The sequence below is a fragment of the Gymnoscopelus braueri genome, assembly GCF_963280865.1.
Source record: "Gymnoscopelus braueri genome assembly, chromosome: 11".
Taxonomy (NCBI): domain Eukaryota; kingdom Metazoa; phylum Chordata; class Actinopteri; order Myctophiformes; family Myctophidae; genus Gymnoscopelus; species Gymnoscopelus braueri.
In genome coordinates, this window is record NC_137613.1 from 10,394,768 (window position 1) to 10,413,379 (window position 18,612).

An 18,612-nucleotide genomic window follows, 5' to 3' on the forward strand; every position below is an offset into this window, starting at 1 on the left:
CTTAGCGAAGGGTCCATTGGACTTTAGGTCAGTGGTTTTCAACCCTTTTTATACCAAGGCTGTATTGATGTTGGTACCATAGGAGAGATAACAGGCAAACGTTGATAAAAATAACAATTATTTAATTAGGCAATGCAGATGTTTAACAAAAGTTTTACGCTCTCAAGACTTAAAGATCTATAAGGGTCCATGGCTACCAGCTCTTCATCATTTAGCTGGGGACCACCTGAAACGCCCTCAAAGACCACTGGTGGTCCCCGGACCACTGGTTGAAAACCACTGCTTTAGGTGATTCTATCCCCCACTAACTTCACCCCAGAGAGTCAAACATTCGCATCCAATCAGCAAGCTGAGGGGGTCTTCCTCTGCCCTCCCCCCTCTTATCTTAAATTTAAATTGGCCAATGGGAGGGCGGTGTGTGTGTGTGTACGTGTGTGTGTGTCTGTGTTCTACCTTGTGAACAGGTACATGTTGTACGCCATGCTGGCCAGGCTCTGGCTCTGCCTGATGATGTCATCTTCCTGCTCCTCCCACTTGTCCACCTCGGCGTCCACGTCTGATGACATCACACGCAGCTCCAGACCTAGCTTAGCCATGCTGCTCTGCTCCTGTACACGCGCACACACACACGCGCGCACACACACACACACACACACACGCACGCACGCACGCACGCACGCACGCACGCACGCACGCACGCACGCACGCACGCACGCACGCACGCACGCACGCACGCACACACACACACACACACACACACACACACACACACACACACACACACACACACACACACACACACACACACACACACACACACACACACACACACACACACACACACACACACACACACACACACAAACACAAACATGTTATGACAGCAATTTTATGAATGACATTTTTATTTTTGGCATTTTTAACCGTAAACCTAAAGCCAAATAGCTGATCTACAAGCTATGAGCTTGTAGATCAGATATTTTTCGGTGCATGACACTGGTACGACGACTAAGTATAAATCATGTTTAACTCTAATTCAAACCCCTAAACCTAACACTAAACACTAACCCCAACCTGAATATTTTTTTAACCATAAAACTGTATTTCTTCTCTTGTGCTTGGACCAGGAAAACGGCCCCACAATGTCTATTTCTCATATTCTACTATACTTGTGTTATGTTACGGTACAATCGACCTAAATGACAAAATCTACATGAGAAATACCAACATCAGAATATCATTCTGATAAAGTGTGTTTTGAAGTGAGTTTTGTGTGACTTTGAGATAAGAGACCTCAGACTTCAAAAGGCTGGTATATCTCAATAACAGAAAAAGACAGATATATATATAAAAAAGTGTTTTTTAAAGGAATGAAATCCTATCAAAGTAAGAAAAGACCCACATGTCTAAAAAGCCTGGTACGCTCCTAACACTGTGCAGCGCACAGCCTCGCAAATCTTCAATGCATGCTAAATATCGCAGCCAATAACATCGCTGCTCGCTATTTAAACAACCTTTTGAAAAACCTTCTCTCGCTCGCACGCGCGCACACCGAACACACACACACACACACACACACACACACACACACACACGAACACACACACACACACACACTTTCCGCAGCTCGCCGGAGCCATAAACTCTCTATTTTTATTCAACGGGCAGAACAGGTTTGGCAGCGACATTAGGCGAGGAGATAATAGGATATAAAAAGTTGCATAATATCATCAGCACAATCCTTGCTTTCTTTCCACAGTGCGCCTTGTCTCGCTGCTGAGACCCTGAATGGGGGGGGGGGGGTCAACAACACCACAAAAAACACCTTTTTTATCAGCACAAGCGGCGTCTCCATTACCATACAGTACGCACGCATGCCTGAGGAAGGTAGTGTGTGACCGAAACGTTGCATACTAAATAACTACATGTACCGTGCAAAATGGCAGTGTGAGGGTCATTTTCTATTCTTGATAAAGATCTTTTCAAAATATTTTAAAGAAAATGTCTTGATAGTGAAAATAGCCGATTTATACAAGCTTTAGATTTGCTATTTTGAAACCGGGCTTAACTGATTCATTCAATTCATGGTCACACGGTACCTCTGCATCCAACTTCACAGCTTTGGCGGTCTTCAGGTTGGCGGAGAGTTTCTGTAGGACAACGTGGTGGAAGACACAGGGTTAATGGAGAGGCTTCTAGAACGTCTGAATGTAAAGTGTGGAGACGTTGAGTGGTGAAGGTGTGCGTGTGTGCGTGTGCATGCGCGTGTGTGTGCGTGTGTGTGTGTGTGTGTGTGTGTGTGTGTGTGTGTGTGTGTGTGTGTGTGTGTGTGTGTGTGTGTGTGTGTGATACTCACTCCAGGTCTGGGAAGTGACAAGTAAGGCCTTTTGTCCCCTATTATCAAAGAGTGAGAGAGAGAGAGAGAGAAAGAGAGAGAGAGAGAGAGAGAAAGAGAGACAGACAGAGAGACAGACAGAGAGACAGACAGAGAGACAGACAGAGAGACAGAGAGAGTTACATGAAGTCACCTATGTGCTCTAGCTGTTGTACATCTATTACATTGCCGTAGGAACATTTCATGACAACTAGATGTCTCAAGATGAAGTTCAAGAATGTTTGCTCCCTTTAATCCATTCAGACCGGGAAAGAATCTGTGTCATTTTTTGATTTCTTTGGCTACTCAAAAATAGCAGATCTACAAGCTCATATCGTGGTACAGAGTGAGCTTGTACAGTAGATCTGCTATTTAAAAAAAATAAAAATAACATTTGTGAACATCTTTAACTCAAATCTTTGCTTCTGGGGGGTCCCTGGAACAAAATATTTTGAGATGGGGGTCCGCGACCAAATACATTCTGGGGGTCCTTGACATGAAAAAGATGTTGAGCCCCACTGATATTATAGCAACATACGTTTTTTCAAAAAACTGTTCACTGAACACAGTGTTAGAATCCCACAGAAGCAAATATTTGAGTTACAAATGTTTGCTTTAAAAATATAGATATATATATATTCAAAGATTTTCAAAAATAGCAGATCTACAAGCTCGTGCCACGATATGAGCTTGTATATCTGCAGCCAAATAAATCTTAAAATGACACAGATGCGTTCCCGGTCTTAATGGGTTAATAATGGGCCAATTTCTCTCCTATGAAACACCTTGCTCTAGATTACCGCTTCTGGCACAAATACGATGTGGATACTCAAACATCGCTCGATAGGAAATGACACCTGGAGCGTGTAATTATGCTAATTAAATAATTATGGTAATGAGGGCTAATTTGGCTTTTATCGCTATCCTAGGGTACAAACAGGGGTTGAAAATCCGCCACCCCTCGACGACAAATGTGTTGATGTGTGGTGAATATTGGAGTGGCACACAGACTGGCCTCGGTTCAGTGCCATGGGTGATAAAGTGATGATGTGTTTAATGATTGAATCATTAGGGAGGAGACGGTAAAAACTGATCTTGGAACAGCATCCTCACAACGTTTTTTTTTTTTTTCTCTTTCTCTTTTTTTTCTCTGCAGCGTATTGGAGGCACTCAGCCTCACTGGAATGTAAGCGTGTATACATGCACACACACGCGCACGCACACACACAGACACATATTTGTATTACTAAACTTGTGAGGACTTTTATAAATGCCACGTCTTTTTTGTTGCCATATGCCAAAAGCAGAAAAATAGCAGATCTACAAGACCACAACGTGCGACGCATTGTGAGCTTTGTAGATCAGCAATTTTTCGGTGCAACTAAGTATGAATCAGGCATAACTCTAAGTCCCTAAACCAAACATCAAAATGTCTAATCCTAAACCTAACCCCAACCTGAATGTTTTTCTAATATCTAAAAAAAAATAACTAGCATTTTCTACTATTCTTGTGGACGCACGCACGTGCAAGCGCACACACGCGCACACACGCGCACACACGCACACACACACACACACACACACACACACTTAAAAGTGAGCTCTGGGGAACCCATGATGATATATCAAACCGGTTCCCAAAAACGACAGTAAATGCAGCAATAAATAAAAGCTGTGAACCAATCAAATAGTCTGTGACAGCTCATATCTCCTCCCATACAGCTCTGTTGGAATCTTAAAGTCTGATTTATACTTTGTTGTTGTTGTGTGTCGGAGTCGTGCAGCGAGAAAAGTGAGCTTGTAGATTCTCTATCTACCAGACAGTCGCATTAATGATACACCCTATAACCCCCCCCCCCCCTTCCCCCACAAACACACACACACACACACACTTTTCCGATAACATTTATCCATCGGTGAATGTCACACGCTCTGACTCACCACAAGTACTGTACTTGTATTGCATTTGTATTGTACTTTTTACTCCACCACAATTATTTGAATACTTTAGTTACTAGTTACTTTGTAGATTTGGATTATTATTACAAAACATACACTAACCACCTCAGGCTTATATACATTATACTTTGGCCATTTGAAAATAGCAGATGTACAAGCTCACAACGAGTCACTTTGCAAATCTGCTATTTTCAAGTATTTGTATACATTTAATACATTTGAAAACTGTGAAGTGAAATGGGACAATCTACATAATAAGCACTTTTACTTTCAGTACTTTAAGTATATTTTGGCACCAACACTTTTGTACTCTTACTCAAGTACATTTTGAATACTGGACTTTTGCTTGTAACTTCTCTTCTACTGCTTGTATTTTCTCCATTGATTGTGGTATTGATACTTTTACTAAAACTAAAACATGTCATTACTTCTTCCCTCAGTGCTTCCGATAACATTTATCCACGGGGTGAACGTCAGACACTCTGACTCACTTATTCATGATGTCAGGAAAGCTGAGTCATGAATAGTGACAGAAAAGGGTTTATAATGGATGCCGTTTCCCTGAACTTGTCCGTCGTCGCTGGGCTTCCTGTCAGGGGTCTTCAGGCTTCTATCGCTCCATAAAAGCCAATAAAGGGATAGTTCACCCAAAAAAATAGTATTTTTCTATCGATTAGTTTTTGTCGCATTCCTAAGACAATAAATTGATGTCCAGCGGACCAGTAGGCAGCGGTTCCGGTAGGAGACACAAAGGAGAGTCTTTGTGTCTCCTACCGGAACCGCTGCCGGTCATCAAATTATTGGCTTTAGGAATGCGACAAAAACTAAAAGATATCCATGAATTCAAGTCTCCATGGGGTGACTAATCGATAGGGAAAAAAAATCATTTTGATGGTGAACTATCCCTTTAAAACCCGGAAAGCATCTGCGTAATTTTAGATTTTAGCACAGTAAAATCCTGAATGTTAATTTAACTCGGAGAGAGTATAAATGGAACCAAATGGACCCTTTTATACTCTCTCAGAGTTACAAATGGATGAATGAACACTGAGGATTTTACTGTGTATATAACAACATAATGTTTTTCAGAGTTGTGAGTCTGTAGATCTGCTATTTTCGTCGAATGTCCGTCTATTCTAGCTGAATGTTTTCGCCCATTATAAAACTAAGGCTAACCGAGCCTTCACACTCGTAACCTCCACTCTCTGTGCCATCCTCTGGTACAGAGGACGGCATGGCATGGTATATGTTACGGTACCTAAATGACAAAATCTACATGAGAAATACTAGATAATAGAATATCATTCTGATAACGTGTGTTTTGAAGTGAGTTTTGTGTGACTTTGAGATAAGACATGTTTTGAGGGACCTCAAAGGCTCTGAGGGACCTCAGACCTCAAAGGCTGGTATATCTCAATAACAGATTTTTTTTAACCCATTAAGACCTGAGGCGATTCTTAAAAATGTTTTCTAAATCCTAACAGTTTTTTGAAAAAAAAACTAAAAAAAATGTTTTCAAGATTTTTCAAAAATAGCAGATCTACAAGTTCATAGCGCGGCACTCGGTGCCGCGCTATGAGCTTGTATATCTGCTATTTTTGAATAGCCAAAGACATCTAAAGTGACACAGATGCGTTCCAGGTATCAATGGGTTAAAGGAATTAAATCCTATCAAAGTAAGGAAGGACCCACATATAAAAGAAGCCTGGTACACTCCTAACACGTGCACACACGCACGCACGCACGCACGCACACGCACACGTGTCTGTCCGTCCGTCCATCCATAACAGCAGTGTACTGTACCTCGCCGTCCCTCGAACACGTCGTTGACCTCTCGGAGGAGCAGGGACATGTCACACAGCTGGGACTCCCAGGCCTCACAGAACACCTCCAGGTTCTCCTTGGCGATCTTACTGGACGGGTGCAGGGCCAGGGTCTGCGCCGCCGAGATGATCTGCAACCACGTTAGGATAGGGAGATAGGAGGTGGTATGTGAAATTGATTGGTTTAACCCATTAAGGCCAGGAACGCATCTGTGTAATTCTTTAGATTTCTTTGGGCTATTCAAAAAATAGCAGATATACAAGCTCAAAGCGTGGCACTCGGTGCCGGGCTATGAGCTTGTATATCTGCTATACGGATGCGAGCAAACGTTGGCAGGTAAAAAATAAAACATCTTGGTTCAGGGTCATATGCTCAGTACAGCTTAATGCCATTGTCATCTGCCTTGGAGTTTCACGCAGTGTGTTATCAAGTGCATCTCCAGTGCATGACTCACTCGTTATGCAACAAACTCCACGACTTTTACAAGCTTTTCACTGTCTTTGTGTGTGAAGGAAAAATGAAAACAACTTGGACATTATGCAACCTTGCCTACTCATTCAATACACACAAACTGGTGACTGCATTTAACCCATTAAGACCCGAAACATATCTGTGTGCCATTTTAAGATTCCTTTGGCTATTCAAAAAGTAGCAGATATACAAGCTCATAGCGTGGCTATGAGCTTATCTGCTATTTTTGGGAGAAAACGTGAAAATGTGTTCAAATCTTTGAATATACATACATCTAAACTCAAATCTTTGCTTCTGGGGGTCCCTGGAACAAAATATTTTCAGATGGGGGTCCGGACAAATACAGATCATTTTGGGGGTCCTTGACATGAAAAGGTTTAAGAACCACTGATAAATAGCACCATACGTGCCAGAAGCAATAAGATTTGAGTTACAAATGCGCTACGAGCTTGTAGATCTGCTATTTTTGAATAGCCAAAGGAATCTAAAAATGACACAGAGATGCGTTCCCGCCACTTCCCGGTCTTAATGGGTTAAAGAAATTATACAGTTGACAACTTGCATAGAACATGCACACACACAATAATGAACAGACAGATCTATCTTTTTACCCCATTCACATCTATCCTTTGTCCTGACAACCAAATCTCTCTCTCTCTCTCTCTCACACACACACACACACACACACACACACACACACACACACACACACACACACACACACACACACACACACACACACACACACACACACACACACACACACACACACACACACACACACACACACACACACACACACACACACACACACACATCAGAGCTGCCCGGTCAATTGTTATTTTGAAATCTCTATTAACGATGAATTTCTTCTCCCTGGCCTGTAGTGACAGCTGATGGAACCTTATGTTTTCCCTGTTTTCCATACTGGTGCTATTGTTTAGTTTGTGTTCATTTCACTGTATGCTGATGTCTGTTTGTATTGCATTGTTTTGTTTTGTTATAGTTTTTTAACCTGAACAGCACTTTGTGGTTGACCTGGTCATGTTAAATGTACTATAATAAATACAGTTTGAGTTCAGTTGAGGATATATAAGCCCCCAATACAGACATACAATGTAAGATTTAATAGCTAATTACCCTCCAGACTTTTGCTACAGACAGACAGTGAGAGCCACTAGATCAACAACACCGACCCCACACCGTGACCTTATGGACTGGACCGACCCCTCAACTCTGGAGGGCCAGAGTCATTAACGCATTATGACCGGGAACACATATGTGTCTTTTTAAGATTTCTTGGGTTTCCAAAAATACAGCAAAAATAGCATATATACAAGCTCATTTATGAGCTTGTAGATCTGCATTTTTTTTTTTTTTTTTTTGGGAAATTTGTTTAAATCTTTGAATATAAATAATATATGTTTTAAAGCGAACATTTTTAACTGCGATCTGTGCTTCTGGGGGTCCCTGGAGCAACATATTTTGAGATGGGGGTCCGCGGTCAAATACATATCATTTTGGGGGTCCTTGACATGGAAAAGTTGGAGCACCACTGATATACAGTAGCAACATAATGTTAGGATTTAGAGAGCATTTTTAGATTATGTATTTGGCCGCGGACCCCCCCATCTCAAAACGTTTTGTTCCAGCAAAGATTTGAGTAAAAAAATAATCGCTTTAAAAAATATATATATATTCAAAGATTTGGACAAATGTTCACGATTTTTCAGAAATAGCAGATATACAAGCTCTTAGCGCGGCACTCGGTGCCGCGCTAAGAGCTTGTAGATCTGCTATTTTTGAATAGCCAAATAAATCTTAAAATGACACAGCATGCATTCCCGGGTCTTAATGGATTAACGCAGGGGTCACTCCAGGCCGGAAGGGGTGCAGGAGAGAGAGAGAGAGAGAGAGACACGGTGAGATAATTCGACCGCTTTTCCCCCTCAACGCTTGCCTAAGTGGGATAACACTTAGGCTCCATTTCATTCTCATTAGCGGACCACCAATCTCTATGGGACACAATAGGAGCCGTAAATTAAACAACACACTGCTGCTGCTGCTGCTCAGATTAGATTTTAGCCAAATCGATTGCGTCTCTCTCTCTATTTATTAGTTGATCTTTTCCTCTGTTTGTGGAAGCCTGGTCGTTAATTGTTCTGTCAAGGAGTGATCTATACCCACACCGCATTACGTGCGGGAAATAGTGATTATCTACAAGCTCACTATCTGCTATTTTAGCTATTTTTGAATTTTAAAAAAATGATCGAAATAGATTGACCGAAAAGACCATGTCACCACCGCTTTAAGAAATGGGAAGACACTCAGACAACCTGTGAGTCACACGCCAAAGACACTAGATGTCCTTCCTCCTAACAGAGCATACAAGCTTTACCAGAAGTAAACTTTTTTATTGTGTGTTTTGATGTTTGAAGATTTGTTTTAACATTATCTTAGAGAAGTCCTCTTGAATCTGCAAGTAACATCATAATTCATACCGTTATGCAATGACGTTTTCGAAAACATTTTAAACATGAAGCTTGAAACGTTTAAATTCAATCTGACCAGATGCAGGCATAAAATATACAGTATCCCACCTGCCATAACAATGAATTGACCAGAGGGGGGGGGGGGGGACTGGGGATATCAAAAGCAGAGGCATAGACCCAGCATATCAAACCCCAGTGTGAAGGTTGGGGTTTGGGCAGTGTTGTATTGGTGATTTTGTTAGTGGTGGGACTCTATTTTAAAGACGTCACGCGCACGTCGCTTAACACAGTACTAATCAAATCATTTTCATCAACGAGAAAAATACACCAGGTCATCCCACATCAAAACTGTGTCAGCCACCGACAGCTGTCCTGCTTTTGCAGTGAGCCATTGCTTTGCTCTTGCTTTTAGACCAGCTACTTTCTATCTTCATGGCCACCCAGAAGACAGCCTGATCAACACGGACGGAGAGGCAGGACAGGGAAGAGGACAGGACAGCAGGACAGTCAGGAAATGGGTAGAGGCGAGACAAAGAGAAAGACAGGACCGAGGACAAAAGCTGGACAAAACAAGCAGGACAGAGATGGACACAGGAGAGGGAACAAGCCAGGGGAGAGAGAGAGAGAGGCAGGAAAGAAGGGGAGGCAAAACAAGAGGACAGTCAGGAAAGGCAAAAAAAAAGACACGCCCTTTATCCGTGTTGATGGAGGAGATGGAAAAGGATATGGGGGTACAGTAGATTCAGACTGGGACATGGAGGGAGAGATGGAAGAACAGACAGAAGGAGGGAAGGAAGAGGAGATGGAAATAGAGATGGGAGGAGAGACGGAAGAGAGGATGGAAGGACAGAAGGAAGAGAGGATGAAAGGAGAGATGGAGGAGGAACAACTGAAATATCCAGAGGGCATTGTTGCAATAACTACTGTCAATAGCCTTAATAAGGGAGACTGGCTTGCCGTTGTGTTATGATGGCAACTGGTGGCTGGAAAAGACCATAGATGTGGACACTGAGCATGAAGATGTCAAAGTGGAGTTTATGCATCCCCATGGTCCAACAACAAATGTTCATCCTAAACGTGGCAGGAAGGACGTATGTTTCAGTCCAGTTGTAGACATTCTGGTGAAACTAAGTGGGGAGTCATCACCATTACAATCAAGTCGTACAAGAGAGATCTTGAGCATAGCCGCTGATGTCATGGACTTCATAGAGAGAGAGCATGTGCGTCACCTGTTGCCCAATGCTGAAGTCGTGCTGGTAAGAGAACATTTGAATTCTACATTTTCCAATGTAGGAGGCATGTTCAATTCAGAATTACGCCAGGTTACTGGCAACACATCCGTGATGTCACTAACTTTACGATTCACACCAATACAATCTAACCTGTCTCCCTGTGCTAGTGACTTGTCTGTCTCTCGAAGTCTAACCTGTCTCCCTCTGCCCTTCTGCCGTACCAGTTACCTGGAGGAAGCGGTGATGAACCTGGACCACGACGACCCAGTCACCAGGGACCAGGGGTGAAAGTGGCTGAGAGTTCTTGCCGGAACTGGGAGGACGTGCGGCGAAGCCGCGCGGCCGGGGGAGTGCGTTCGGCCCCCCGAAAAAAATTTGGGGGGCCCAAAACTCGTAAAATGCATAGATTTTGCCACAGTTATACCTATAAGTTATAGGTATAACCATAGGCTTTTTTCCCCCAGCCTACATTATTTGAAAACTTTAGTTACTTTGCAGATATACATTATTACATTATAATCATACATTACTCCCTTTAGCCCTATTTTATACCTAGGCTATTTGAAAATAGCCGATCTACAAGCTCCACAAGCTTGTAGATTTGCTATTTTCAAACATTTTAGTAGTTTTACTTTTGGTACTTTAAGTACATTTTGATACCAATACTTTTGTACTTTCACTCAAGTAAATTTTCAATTCCAAACTTTTAACAGAGTGCTTTACATACATACATTGCAGTATTGATACTTTTACTTAAGTAATTGAGTACTTTTCCCACCACTGTACCTGGGCGTTGTTGTTCTACAAACTTTGTTTTTAACCACATTGTCAGCTTCTTCAACTCTGTCTTCTTTTCTCTTAAACATCTCAGTTAGTTTTCGTTGCATTGTGCTTCATTTATTTTTAAAATTGCATTCTTCATCAAAACAGTGTTTATTTCCCCTCGCGTTTCTTTTCTTTTCTTTTTTTTCTCCAGTAAAGACGTGTTGAACCAATCAGAACTAACTATGCTAGTCTGTCAGCCAACCAGAAACATGTTTTGAACGTTGGTGGGATTTAATTCGTCGTAAAGCCCGCCTTCTTTATCCGGTAATTTGCACACACACACATACACATAGGCACGGACAAAGGCCGTTTCCGTATCCGTTTTATACCGGATCTCCAAGCTGCAAAGTGAATTGATCCCAGTCCCAGTTTCGTTTCGCTGGAGAAGAGGAGACGCTTCTCGGCTCCGTAAAATAAATAAACACCGTAAAAATAGCACGGATTAAGCTGACACAAACACACAGTGGAACAATTCAAAAGCACTTTATTAGAAAATTTAATAATTGTGTATGTTAATCTGACGTTTGTAGATTATGTTTTCTTCTTGAACATGGCCATGGGGCTGTGGCAGGTTATTTAATATGGGATTTTCACAACTACCTTCGAATTTTTCTTAACGGTACGGCGTTCCGGCACCTAATCTTTTACCGGAACGCCGTTCCGGACCGCGCCGGCCCACTTTCACCACTGCCAGGGACCACATGTCAGCCGTGCTCTCCCAGGTGCACCAGAAGCTATTCCAGTTCCTGCAACAGGACCCCCATAGCCCCCTCAGCAAGCGTGCCCCCCCCCTGATGATGATGATGCAAGGCCTCGTCAACCACTAGGGACCCAGAGCAGTTCCAGCACTTTTATTGTCTCCGCCAGGCCGAAAGGCATGGCGAGAGAGTATGTTTTACCCCCTGTCCGTCCGTACGTCCGTACGTCCGTCCGTGTGTCCGTCCTGTCCGTCCGTTAGCAGCTAATCTCCGGCACCGTTGGCCCAGTCGCTGCGAAACTGTGCACACCCACTCCCTGGATGCCAATTCAGAACCTCTGCCCCACGTTTTTCACATGGGCCTGTTATAGCGCCACCAGGAGGCCGATTTGTGCAAACCCATTTTTTCCCCATTACTCCTACAGCTTTTAACCAAACGTCATGCAAATCGGTACACAGTATCTCTATAGTCATGTGATCAACCCGGATCTGTCCGATTTCCCATATTCCATCCTCATTGGCTAAGGTTGGCTTCCAAAGTTTGCAGGATTGGTCCGTTTTGAACAAACTGCCTCAAATCATGAACGCAGCTTGCCATTTCCATAAAATTGCACGCGCACATTCCCACTAGACCGAGGAAGAAATGCCACTTGAAATTTTTCAAATCAGCCTCATGGTGGCGCTATAACAGGCCGATTTGTATTTTTAACTATAACTGCACAGATCTGCGTGAAACTTTGCAAGCATTCTCCCTAGAGGTAAAGGAAAAACCTTTGCCCTGCATTTTTCACATCTGCCTTTTAGAGCGCCACCAGGAGGCTGACTTTGTGAAAAAAAAAAAATTGCTATTACTCCTTTCTGTCCAAAAATCACGCAAATCGGTACACTGTATCTCTATAGTCATGTGATCAAGATGGAAGTGTCCGATATTTCATATTCCATCCTAATTGGCCAACATTGGCTTCCAAAGTTTGCTGGATAGGTCCGTTTGAACAAAATGCCTCAAATCATGAACGCAACGTGCAATTTCTGTGAAATTTTGCACACACATTCCCACAAGGCCGAGGAAGAAATGCCACCCTTTTCACATTGGCCTGTTATAGCGTCACCAGCAGGTCTAATTTAGCTAAACACATTTTTGGAACAAAATGCCTCAAATCATGAATGCAGTGTCCGATTGCCATGCAAGGCCTAAGAAGAAATGGCACCATTTTCACATTGCCTTATTATAGCGCCACCAGGAGGCCACAATAACCTACCTGACCTGGCGGAGACCTGTGCTCCGAGGAGCACTTTTTCTAGTTTGTTTTGAGTTGCATGGCGAGGAGTGCCTGTTTATTTTTACCTGTTATTATGGACATCTATAGCCTGAATGGCGATTATATTTTTATGTTTTTTGTTTTTGTTGGTGTTTGTGAGGCAGGACAGGCACCGGGATGTTCTCTCCCTGTGCTGAGGAATGTTTGACCAATATGTGGGGGGTTTTCAGAAAATAGTTGTTTTTTATTCAATCTACTTTATATAAAGAAGTTCTTGGTATTTTTTCAATAAAAGCAGATAGCCTATGGCACACAGCATGTTGGATATAAATGTTGTTTTTATTGAATTGGGTTAAAGTATTCTTAAACTGAGTTTAACTCCGGCAGAGAGATTTACAACTCCGGCACAAATTTACAACTCCGGCAGAGAGATTTACAACTCCGGCAGAGAGATTTACAACTCCGGCAGATAGATTCACAACTCCGGCACAAATTTACAACTTCATTTTCAAAAGCTTTGTTAACTGAATGTCCAAATTATAGTCTATTAAGGTTATTAGTGATATACATCTGATTGATTGATTTATTCAAATAAACAATTTTTTATTGTCTTAATATTAAAATCAAAGGTAAGAAATTTCAGAGTTGGGTTTTTCAGACTAGTGTGAAATTTGTATTGAAGTGTATATATTGAATGTTCTTACACATTAAGGCAACTGAACATTAGTATTACCTGTCTGAGAACTTATAATCCTTGCTGGAGTGGAAAAAATACTATTAATTTTTGTTTTGTATTTCGGCCGGAGTTGTAAAAAATGATGTGTTATGTTACATGTTATGATGTGAATAATGTGTATTTTAAGAAAATGTGTTTTTATGAATTACCTGCAACATTACACGGATTGATAGCATAGACCCTTCTCTACAAATATATCAATTTGAAAATAGGGTAGAACAAAGATTATAAAGTTCAACTTTCAAACCTGTTTTGCCCCATATCTCAAGAATGGGTGATCTACTACAGGCCACACAATGAACAATTGATATGCCTCTAGGCTCATTCCTATGTTAATTCATGCTGGTGTGACACCCGGCAGTCGGGAGGCTTTGTAAACTTTGTTGAGGTGTGAATTAAGGGTTGTTTTAAATCAATGCATGTGCGTGCGCGTGCTCCTGCTAAAAAAAAGAGGTTGCACGGCGTGTTACCGCGTCCAATGACCAATGAATGCATCCCTGGGTTTGGGGGGTTGACTATTAATATTAATTGGGACGGCAGTGCCTCAGCAGGTAGAGCGGCCGCTTGGGAACCGGAAGGTTTGATCCCGGGCTCCCCCTGTGTTAGTGTCGAAGTGTCCTTGAGCAAGACACTGAACCCCCTAATTGCTCCCGATGAGCAGGCTGGTGCCTTGCATGGTTTCCTCTGCCATCTGTGTGTGAATGTGTGTGTGAATGGGTGAACCTTGGATAAAGGCTCTGTATAAAGGCACCATGTTACCTGTGGTCCGATGACATGGAAGGTCTCCTCAGCATGTATGCAGGTGATCTCCAGGGGTTCTGTCCCCGACACGTGGCAGAGCAGTCGACACGTCTGCACGCACGCACACACACACACACACACACACACACACACACACACACACACACACACACACACACACACACACACACACACACACACACACACACACACACACACACACACACACACACACACACACACACACACACACACACACACAGCATCCATCAGCCGCAAAATAGACAAGCGTACAGGTTAAAACAATCCGACGATAAAACACAACGATGAAGTTCAAGGATTTATGAAGACAAAAAGTTGAAAGGTATAGTTGGCAACATTAAGCCTATATTTGAAAAATACCTCTATATATATATTTTGCATTTTTTCCCCTCTATCAGCCACTATATAATGATGCTGGGGTGTTTTCCTGCATTGAAAAACACTCCTCTTTCTGAAATCCGTATTTTCCCTACTATTTAGGTTACACATCCGGGTATCCGGTCCGTAAATTAACGCACGCATGTGCGCATCCGTGTCCGTGTGGACTTTTTACTTTCGGTTTTAAAATGCTCTCAAACTTCGTTTTTGATGCACATAATTTACTTTTCAGACAGCGTTTGAATAGAATTTAGTTGTTTAACTTCATATATGTGGTCAATTTGTCATGAAAGAGCCTATTTAAAAATAAAAATTCTGAGAACCGGCAGGGGCGGGCAGTTCCGCGAATTGTGTCCGAATAAAGTAACCTATATTCGGCATGGCCCGTTTAGAAGTCCCCTTAACTCTATGGAAGTCCTCCGTGTGACACCCCCTGGTGGTCGGGGAAACGAACTGCTGGATTTTTTTTCTTTGTTTATCTCTGAATCGCCTACAATCCCTTTAAGTAACGGAGATACAAGGATTCTGTCCGACAGCAACGATACGCAAACAATATGTTATTCAGCCTGACGGCGGCACCACCCTCCTCCTCCTCCTCCTCCTCCTCCTCCTCCTCCTCCACCCACCTCCACCAGCTGTTCCTTCTGCTCGTTGAGGGTGCGGGCGTACTCGCCCACCGCCTCCTGGTTGCCCTCGGCGCCGGACGTTTTGAGCGACCTCAGGGGCAGCTGCTCCCCGTGGAGCTTCAACAGGTCTGACGTACGGCCCACCGCTACCTTATGGAGCTGAGAGGAGAGAGGAGAGGAGAGGAGAGGAGAGGAGAGGAGAGGAGAGGAGAGGTTTTATCTCATTCAATCCGGGAACGCATCTGTGTCATTTTTTTATTTGATACAAATACAATACCAATGTTACCAATACAATTTGCGCTATGAATGTGTAGATCTGCTATTTTTGGGAGGGAAAATCTTGAAAATGTGTGCACATCTTTGAATATATATATTTTGTTCTGCCTTTATTGATAGTACAGTGAATTGACAGGAAATGGGGAGAGAGAGAGAGAGAGACGGAGAATGACACGCAGCAAAGGTCGTCGTCAGGATCGGGATTCAAACCCGCGACACGCTGTCAGCCTAGGTGCCCGGACCGCTACGCCAGTGGTCCGGGAACTGCCTGAACTCTGAACTCTGTCTAACTGTAAGCCACAGAGTTTCCATGGGCTGTGGGCTCTGTTGTCCTCTCCAAAATGTAAACTATGCTGCATAATGCATACTCAAAGGTCTGTATAGTTCGGGTGCGCACATGGACTGGTAAAAATGGAGAGTTGAGATGAGATGTGAGGAGAAACTTTTTCATGCATGTCAAGGACCCCCAAAATTATATTTAGTTCCAGGGACCCCCGCCAGAAGCAAAGATTTGAGTTACAAATGTTCACTTCAAAATATATATATTGAAAGATTTGCACACATTTTCATGGTTTAAAAAAAAATTGCAGATCTACAAGCTCATAGCGCGGCACTCGGTGCCGCGCTATGAGCTTGTATATCTGCTATTTTTTTAATAGCCCAAAGTATAAAAGGAGAGGAGAGGAGAGGAGAAGTGGGGAGGTGAGAGGAGAGTGGAGGGGGAGGGGGGGGGCAGAGGAATGAATAACAGAGTGGATGTATGGCAGCGGAACGAGGGAGGAATGAGGAGAGGTAGAGAGCAGGTGAGATGCCAGGCAGGGTGACATCCGTCTAGACGGATCCCACAGAGGCACACTGTTAACAGGGCTGCAACCTCACCTCTCTCCTGAGGTCATGGATGCTCTGGCCTGTCTTCAAGATGCACACTTCCATCTCCTCTGTGGGCTCCTTGGCCTGGGCAGACTGCTGCTCACGCACACACACGAAGGGGGAGAAAGAGAGGAGAATATGAATATGAATTATAGTATATAGACGACAAATAGAAACGATTCGGCACCTGGGTGTAGACTGTCCAGTTGTTTTAGTCTGGACTGGGCTGAAGAGAGAGAAAGAGAGAATGTGTGTCGAGTACTCTATGAGCCAAGCTATTTTTCTCACTCTCTCTTTCTCTCTCTCTCTTTCTCTTTCTCCTCAATCATCTCCAGCAAATCAAAAAATAAATGTTCCCCCTCCACAGTAAAAAAAAATGGGGACAAAATCTAATGTAAATGACTGTGTGAAGACATTTTTCTTGAAGCCCACATGAGAAATAAAATAAGATATGGATGGCTGACTGTGGGCGGGGCCTCAGGACTAACAACACTGCACCGCCTTGCATAATGTTAAACACAGTGGGGGCTCAGACTCGGAGCATAGAACCACTGCTTCTTCACTTGGAGAGGAGCCAGCTACGGTGGTCCGGGGGCATCTAGTACGGATGCCTCCCAAGCCCAGTCTCCCTAGGGAGGTCCTCGCTGCACGTCCCACCAGTGGTGGAAAGTAACTAAGTACATGTACTCAAGTACTGTACTTAAGTACAATTTTGAGGCATTTGTACTTTACTTGAGTATTTCCAATTTCCAATATTTTTACTTCTACTCCACTACATCTCAGAGGCAAATATTGTACTTTTACTCCACTACAATTGTTTGGAAACTTTAGTTACTTTGCAGATCTATTAATTATTATATTATAAAACATACTTTTACCACTTTAGGCCTATTTTATACAAGCTTTCGGTACAGATTGGTTAAAATAAGGTTTTATTCATTACAATAAGTTCTGCATTGCAGCTTTAAAATTGCCTTTGAACAATTTTTCCAACCAAAAGGATTATTAACCCATTCAATCCGGGAACACATCTCTGTCATTTTAGGTTTCAGCTATAACCATTATTTTAGACTTTGGGCTATTCAAAAACAGCAGATATACAAGCTCATAGTGCGGCACCAAGTGCCGCACTATGAGCTTGTAGATCTGCTATTTTTGCTATTTATTTATTTTCAAATCTATGAATATATATATTTTTGAAGGGAACATGTTTGACTCAAATCTTTGCTTCTGAGGGGTCCCTGGAACAACATATTTTCATATGGGGTCCGCGGCCAAATACATTTCATTTCAGGGTTCCTTGACATGAAAAGGTTTGAGAAGCACTGATATAGAAAACTATATTTTTTCACAAAACTGTTTATAGATGTGTTGCCTGATTGAATGGGTTATAAAAAAACACAACTCTCTGCCCAGTACCAAGCAGCAGTTGCTGCCATTGGAGAGAGATGATTTGAATACAGAGATACGCAACAGAATCCAAATGTCCAATTATGAAGCCCAGCTACCAGACACACACACTGAGAATATTACTGCTGCTGTCCGTTAGAAACCTTGTACGTCCACAACTTTAACTTTTCAGGAAATATAAAAAATAAAAAAAGAATCTGCATGTGTGTGTAGCTATTATTTAATTATTTTTTACAATAACTATTTAGACCCTAGCATCCCTTTTCTGAGGGGAACATTAACCCGAAAATAGCAGATCTACAAGCTCACAACACCTCGCGCTGCGAGGCGTTGTGAGCTTGTAGATCTGCTATTTCCGGCAAAGAGTTTTGGTGTAGATGGATGAAGGAGCATCCAAGCA

The 18,612-nt window shown here is 42.7% G+C and overlaps 1 protein-coding gene across 2 annotated transcripts in view; it reads right to left on the reverse strand.

The window, feature by feature from the left end:
- Positions 1 to 18,612, reverse strand: part of ctnnal1 (catenin (cadherin-associated protein), alpha-like 1) — a 143,734-nt gene that overhangs the window by 12,094 nt on the left and 113,028 nt on the right. The window contains exons 8-14 of one of the 2 annotated variants that reach the window (XM_080443275.1): positions 16,812 to 16,895; positions 15,657 to 15,815; positions 14,629 to 14,721; positions 6,137 to 6,287; positions 2,357 to 2,394; positions 2,100 to 2,150; positions 454 to 608 (exon numbers count right to left, since the gene is read on the reverse strand). In XM_080443275.1, the coding sequence (XP_080299401.1) occupies positions 454 to 608; positions 2,100 to 2,150; positions 2,357 to 2,394; positions 6,137 to 6,287; positions 14,629 to 14,721; positions 15,657 to 15,815; positions 16,812 to 16,895 (731 nt within the window). Of the gene's footprint in view, positions 1 to 453; positions 609 to 2,099; positions 2,151 to 2,356; positions 2,395 to 6,136; positions 6,288 to 14,628; positions 14,722 to 15,656; positions 15,816 to 16,811; positions 16,899 to 18,612 lie in introns of both variants that reach the window. The other variant, XM_080443274.1, reaches the window with a different exon arrangement.